Here is a 7,466-nt window from a genome sequence, read left to right as displayed (position 1 = left end):
AATATTTATCATTATACTATATTAGACACTTAATTTCTAAAGTGAGACTATCCTTAGGATTAAAAATAGCTAGTTGACTCAAAAAGTAATTTAAAAAGTTTAGACCCTGCCCAAGATTTCATTCAAGAGGCCAAGAGTAATCCAAAGGATGGATTTAAAGGGATAACATGTGGGTTGGGTGCAGAGGAGTTAAGAGGGTAAAGTTACTTTATATTGTACCCTACCAGGTTCAATTTTTTTAACATATAATGAATGCAATAAAGATTTTCATTTATATTGATTCAGAAATTTCACTTCTGGGTAAATACCTCAAGACAGTCTATTGTGCAGGTGCCCAGTGAGATATGCCAAGAATGTTCATTGCAGCATAGTTCATAATAATAAAAAACTGGAACTCAGTAGATTAGATAAACAATGGATAAAACAATAGACGACTACACAGCAGGTAAAATGAATGAATGAGTGATAAAGGTAGTAGTAATACGGATACGTTTCAAAAACGTTGTTGAGTAATGAGAACATTTGTTAGAAGGTTAAGTATTCTGTGATCTCAAGCCAGGAAAGCCTCCTCAGTGACTGGGGAGATTAGGGGGGAAAACTGAATGTGCCTGGGCCAGCTTCTTGCTGCCTGCAAAGGGCACACATTCTGTTCTGTTCCCCATGCCACACATCTCACAAGGCCACACTGGTGCAACTGGGAGTTCTGCAGGTCCAAGTGGACTGGGATTTGAGTCACTCTACTTAATTATAGGGTTCAGTGTTAGGAAATCCATTTGCCTTAGAGATGCCATATCCCTGATCAATTTTATGAATAATACAGGTAAAACTTTGGTTTTCTGTCAGCAAACTCTTTTGTTTTATTTTTCAACTAGTAGGAAATAGAGGTGTCATTTACTGGGCCTCCTCAATTACCCCAATATTCTACATTTAGAGTAGTAGCCATAGGTCTGTGTTTAGGGACCAGCTACTGAGTTTAACGTTTTTCTTTTTGTATTTTATTATATGATTCACACTTTAGTCTTTCTCTAAAATTTCATATTATTCTCCTTTGTGCATTTTTTTATACACTTTTTGTACATTTTATACATTGTGATAGAGATTCATCTTATTCTTAATTATAGCCAAGCACTCTATAAGGCAGGATATTTTTCATTTATGTGTAACTAAATTTATTCTCTAAAGGTAATTGAGATAGTATACATAAAAGTGACCTCACAATTCAATTTTTTAATAAAACACTTACACAACTGCCAAGTGCTACAAGCCCTTCTTTAATGGCCTCTTAGAACAGTCTAGCTTTTTACGCGCTAGCTTTCAAGATTTTAGATGACTACTAGAGGAAGCTAGGAAACACTTCAAACTCAGAACATAATGGTTGTAACAGAAGTAAAGACTATTTAACACTTAGATACATACATCTCCACCCCATTTAATCTTTTTTGCATGATCTAAACAGAACTTTATTATTGAATAATACATCTCATCCCATCAGTGTCATAAATTCTTTTGTTTTAGAGTTAGCATTTAGTCAAAGAACACATAAGACATAAAATTTAAGTATACATTCAGGGAAACAGTTGTTTTATATATTTTTAATGTTTGATTTCTGAATACCCTAAAGTGGACAATTCTTGGATATGTAGTAATACTAAGCTTCTGGGAATAGATGTTCAATCTACACTTTCTGGTTGTTGAAAGAATGATGGAATTAATGAGCAAATAAAATAGCTGATTGTTAACCTCTATAACATTCTGTCTCTTAGGTTATCCAGTTTGACCTTAAAAAATTTCCCTAGAGTTTGGTTCTTTAACCCAACCCAGGTCTCATTTAAATGATTTGTGGTAATAGTGCCCTGCCAATTATCTTTAACAAATTTTCTTGTAAATCTTCATTGTCTTGATCATAAATAATGATTAAGCTTCCATTTGCAGATGGTGGTATAATGGGAAATGGGGAAATGTGCAAGAAAAAAGAAAACTAAGTCTCTGCCCTTTTAATTAGCTATGCCTAAATATCATATTTCGCATTGAAAATTAGAAATCAGTATGAGTAGCTCCAAGTAAAAAGGCTTGAGAGAGAAAAAGAGATTCTTCTGATAAGTCGATTTTTTTTTTTATCCCTGAATAGGCAAAACATTCAAATACGCCAGTTCCCAGTTTCTGAGATAATATGACCACATAAGCCAAGAGAGAGACAAGCAGCTGAGAGACGCTAAAGAATTATACAAACACATGTAGGACAAGAGGTAATTGCCTTAAGGAAATTTAGGGTGGCACCATCCACATCATGATTATGAAAAAACAGCCTTTAACTATAACCATATAGGTAAGGTATTATATCTATAATAGGTGTTACTAATTTTGCGAGACCACTTTCCTATGTGTATGTGAGCGCGCGCGCGCGNGTGTGTGTGTGTGTGTGTGTGTGTGTGTGTGGAAGTGGTTTTGGATGGGGGCTGAAGAAGTACTAGTAAGTCATCATTATACTAAAGCATGCAGATTTGAGCCACATAAAGTCATTATTGTGACTCAAGGATGAAAAGTCTGTAGCAGATTTAGTTCTTGGGACCACAAAATGCTGACTTCGTTATACAAGATTGTTACCAGGAACTTTGGACTTTGAAATCCATCACTGAGGCCATTGCAGATGCACCTTCACTGTCCTGAGGGCAGTTTGTATGAACAGTACCTCATAAATATGCATGCCTTTCAGATTTGCTCTTTCTAGAATAAAAGCTATGTATTATGGAAAACATAAAAGGCTTTGAACAGTGCAGGGAGCAGTTCATCCAATCTGTTTTCTACTAAATGTATGTCTCAGACTAATGTTTAGAACAACGGGACAAGTAACAACTAGTCAGAACTCAGCCATGTCCTCATGAGCTCTGGTCACACACAGTGTTTATTTTACCCAGCTGTCCAAGCCAGAACAAAACTGTGGATAGCTGTTGTGCATCACTATTCCACCGAGTAATTCAATGTGACCTACCTACCCGTGGTTAGTGACATTTTAAATGTCTAGGGCTACAACAAGGGCAGAAAATTTGAATCAAACTATATAAGATATCAAAACAGGACGCTTGGAAAGAGTTCTCTCTGCCTCGTTATGATTTTATCAGAGTTTTTTTTTGTAGTCTGTGGATAGGAATGTAGAGTGCAGGATTAGAAAAAGAATAGGGAAGAGATTGGCACCACCAAAGTTTTACATGATTACACTTACGTTTTGGAAAACTACCTCTGGAGGCTAGGCAGAGGAAGAATTGACCAGAGGTGGGGAAAAAGCTTTGGAGGTCATTCTAGCGGGATGGCTGAGAGAGAATTAAAGGCTGAACTGTAGCAATGAAAATGGGAATCAAGAGGAATAACATGAAGACCCGTATGTAGGAGCTCATTAATGGGTTTTGAGGCCTCATTTTGAGCTTTTGCTGCTGTCCTGAGTGCATGCTTAGTACCTCATGAGTAACTGGCCCTTGCCTGGACCACCCACTTGATAAGGTTGCCTAAAGCACTGGAGACCACTGTGAGCTGTGTCTGCTGGTAAATTGCCACTGTAGAACTTTCCCTACAGAGAGGCTAGTAGAGCATTGGAAAACAAGCTAGTTAAGGTCCCTCCCAGCCCCTCCTTTAGGAGGAAGGCATTTCCTGGGAGGAAATAGCCCAGCTAGGCTGGGAACTTCTCAGAGATAGCTATGCAGCCACCGTTTTATATATCCTCTTAGCCCAGTGCTGAGCACACAGTAACTTTCAATAATAAAAAGTAAACATTTTTAAAAATATTTTTAAAATTACCTACACTTTCCACTCAGTCTACATTATGACTTTATTTAAACTGTATTCCTAGTTATAACAGTCTATCTTAAGAAGTAACTAAATAAACTGTAGGACATGGAAACATAAACCACACTAATCAAAAACAAGCCTTGACGGAGCAAAATGTATATACAAGTTAGATGAGCCATAGGATTGAAAAACAGTGTACTACAGAATGGGTAAACTGAAAGCACCATGGATTAATACTAAGCTCTGTGAGGGGCACAGAACTATGCAAGGTTACCTGCTGCAACCTCAAGAGCCTAGAACAGTGCTCAGTACATAGAAGACACTCAATGGATCAACAAGCTACCCTAGTTAAAATAATAATAATAATAATAATAATATAAAGAGAGAAATGGAATTAACTTTTTCTGCTATTAGAGGTTGACTTGAGTCTTTTGACACTTTGTTCCAATTCTAGAACTAAAGGAAACATCTCTCATACAGCTGTAAGTAATTTTTTTTTATGCAGACCACTGCCAAATAGTGATATTTTAATCCCATCAGGAATAGAGAATAGAATGCAAATTATTCTTTCTCTCATGACCTAAGCCCTTATTCCCTCGCCTTGTTCTTCTGCAATGCTAGCGGAGCTTGAGACAGAAAATCATGTGTAGATGCCTGACATTTTGTTCTCTCCAGGGAAATAAACTTACATAGCTCATTTAATGTTCCTTGGTGAGCTATTAATGATTGGCCGTTTCGCAGAGATGTTTTTCTGCAGCTCTCCAGATATTTCTCCTCGGTAACATGATGAAAAATAAAATATTAAAATAAAAATAACACATTTGAGTAATGAAGAATTATCAAGTAGTATATTCCTGGAACAACCCAATATTATCTATGGCAATATACTTTTGCAGAAATTCATTCAGTTCATTGTGTAGCACATCCTCAAGTATTTCAGTTTTTCTTAAGCTAGCCCAGATGAGGTCTATTTTACTATTGAAGACTTGCATGAAAGTATTTCTTTATTTAACACATACTTGTTAAATATCTACTAAGTGCCAAATTTTCAGCTACATCCTGGGGATAGCGTGGTGACTAAGACACAATCCTTACAGTCAGAGAGCTCATAGTTTCCTACAATTCTCTACAGATGTCGCACATTGTGATTTGGGACTAAACAAAAATGTGAAGGGAAAGAAACCATAACATCTTTTGAAGTGTTATTTTGTGCCAGGCACGTTTAGAGGGGTATCACAAACCACCGTCCTTTCTAAATAGCTTTCACCCCAACCCTGCTTGCTTTTTTTCCATCCTGTTTTTTTTTCTTCATCTACTAACCCTCACTTGGTATTGTTCTCTGCTCTGTTCAGCTTTGAGAAGTAGCTGGCATATAGTTTTTTTGTAGTCATTTCATGAATGAACCTTAGAGATAGGAAGTCTTGTTTTAATGAGACCAAGATTGATGACTTAAATGATTTGCTCATGATTGTGCAACTCTTAAGCCACAATTCATAGGTTTAAACCTTGGAAAGAAGGCAAAGCCCATGTTCTTTCTACCATCACTCCTCTAAAGGCATATTTCTTTACAAAGGTATGACTCTCTTCTTTTGTTAAACACCATTACATGAAAGACACTTGGAGTTACAGAGATCTTGTCTTCAAGAGCCTGACAGTCTAGCTACTAAGAAAAAAACACACAAAACTATCTGGAGCTCCAGCTGAAAAGTGTGAGGCAGTGTCTGGGGATGGAAGAAACCTCAGAAACAGTGAACAGGAGGAGGGTGAGCTGGGCCCCATCTGTGACCGCTGAGCACTTCCACCTGGCTGGGGTCTGTTGTCCCTGAAATATGAATTAAATAAAAGAAGTAAACTCCTTCACAGTAGACAGATTTCCTAGAAGTAAGAAAATAGCCCTTTCTCTGAGTCCCTGTTCCCATTTAGAACCAGATAATAGTAGATTCTCCCCGCTTTTTGCAGAGGGAAGATGATGGAAGGTTAGAAAGGCTCATTTTGAAGGGAGTTTGGCGAGTTTTGTGGTCTTCCTAAGAAATGAAGAGGTGGGGAAAAACAATTTCTAACAGCTGAGGTGGTTTTGCCTAGAGAGAGAAAAAGTATGGGAGCGGAGGGTGGGGTGAGGAGTTAACTCCAACATCAGAAGTTTGTTGAATGTCCTTACATTTATTTGAATGTCCTTAAGCTTTTGAAGCGTCCCTGCACCTGAAGTACTGTGGGCTCTTCCTGGCGGAGAGGATTTAGATTTATTCTCTTGGGTACCAAACAGTGGAACCAAAGGGTGAACGCCTGATAGAAACACGCTTTTACTCAACACAAGGAAATGCCTTTAAAACGTGCTGCAGGGAGTTGTCTCAAGAGATGGTGATTCTCTGCGGCCCAGCGCTAAGCAGAGCAGGCCGCTCCCAGGGGTCCGCTTGCAGAGGGAATCAGCACTTAAGAGTCGTGACGCACTGGTCGGAGGTCGCCAACCGGGGGCGGGGACCAAGAGCCGAGTTTGTGTGCGTCAGACACTCCAGCTGGGCGTCTGGGATCCCCTGGGAGCGCCGCGGGGCCTCGCAGGGGTGCCAGAAGCCCGCGCTCCGGTTTGACCAGCGCCTGCCCGCGAGGGAACAGAGCGCAACATGCTCGCAGCCGCCGAGAGCCTCCTACGTCTCCGCCCGGGGCGCATCCTCTGCGCCCCGAGGGCTCCTCGAGAGGCCGCGCAGCTGCCCATCGCGCCTTTCCGGACCCTCCGTTACTCCAGCGGTGGGGCTCCCAGCGGCTCTGGGCCCCAGGGTTCGGGTGAGTCGGGACTGGGAGTAGCCTAGGAGGTGGGGGGCTGCGGCAGGATGGGCGAGGAGCTGGGGTTGGGGCGTCGAGGCAAAGCGCGCGCGTACACGCTATGCCGTGGTTCTGTGGGCTTCGCCGTCCATCCCTGTCGCTTTCGCAGCAGGGAAGGTGCACAGGGTCCCCGCCGAGCACAAGCCCTCCCAATTCGACAAGAAAATCCTGCTGTGGACTGGCCGTTTCAAAGCGATGGAGGACATCCCGCCTCGGATCCCGTAAGTGTATTCTATGCCTCCCTGGGGAGGGTCCAGCCCGTGCCTCGAGGGGTGCGAGGTCCATCCACTCTCCGACCTGGGCGCACCCTGGAGCGAAGGCGGCCGCAGTGCCACAAAATAGTCACGCATAACACCTACCACCTTGAGGAATTTACCTATGCTCCCCTAGTGCAGTTACTGTCAAGTTCCTTGATTAAACTGTGGGCAGCTAAGCTTACAGGGAGACTGTCGAAGTGGGGTGAAAACCGAAAAGTTGAGTGGACACTTCCACCATCACCCAGATACCCGCCCCCAATGAGCTCCTAGCACCCTGGGTGGCTGCGGGGCCGCCAGGCGTCGGGGGTGTCTCCCTGCCCCACCCAAGGAAGCATCATGGCCTGTGGGGTAGCTAGAGAGTCCCTGGGAAGAAGCCGCAACCGCACGACCTCCTTTTCTGGGGCGAGAGCCGCCTAGCGCACGTGGCTCTACAGCCTTCTGAGCACCGGTTTAGTCTGGCTAGAACCCTCGGGGCATCAGCATTACTGGCCCCTTCACCATCCCAAACTCAAGATGGAGATTCGATAAATGATAAAACAAGCTGACAGCTTACCTCCAGGGTAAACGTAGCTTGTTTAAAAAGAAAGGAAGGGAGGAAGGGAGGGAGGGAGG

General features: G+C 42.1%; 1 protein-coding gene across 1 annotated transcript in view; it reads left to right on the top strand.

Moving 5' to 3' along the window:
- Window positions 1–6,248: 6,248 nt before the first annotated feature.
- FAM162B (family with sequence similarity 162 member B) overlaps window positions 6,249–7,466 on the top strand; it is a 7,133-nt gene continuing 5,915 nt past the window's right edge. Inside the window, exons 1-2 of the mRNA XM_019668275.1 lie at window positions 6,249–6,558; window positions 6,707–6,818. Coding sequence (XP_019523820.1) covers window positions 6,399–6,558; window positions 6,707–6,818 — 272 coding nt within the window. The 5' untranslated portion in view covers window positions 6,249–6,398. The remainder of the gene's footprint in view (window positions 6,559–6,706; window positions 6,819–7,466) is intronic.

Source organism: Hipposideros armiger, unplaced genomic scaffold (assembly GCF_001890085.2).
Source record: "Hipposideros armiger isolate ML-2016 unplaced genomic scaffold, ASM189008v1 scaffold_523, whole genome shotgun sequence".
Lineage (NCBI taxonomy): Eukaryota > Metazoa > Chordata > Mammalia > Chiroptera > Hipposideridae > Hipposideros > Hipposideros armiger.
Note: the sequence above shows the minus strand (reverse complement) of the source record. Positions and strands in the feature narration are given on the sequence as shown.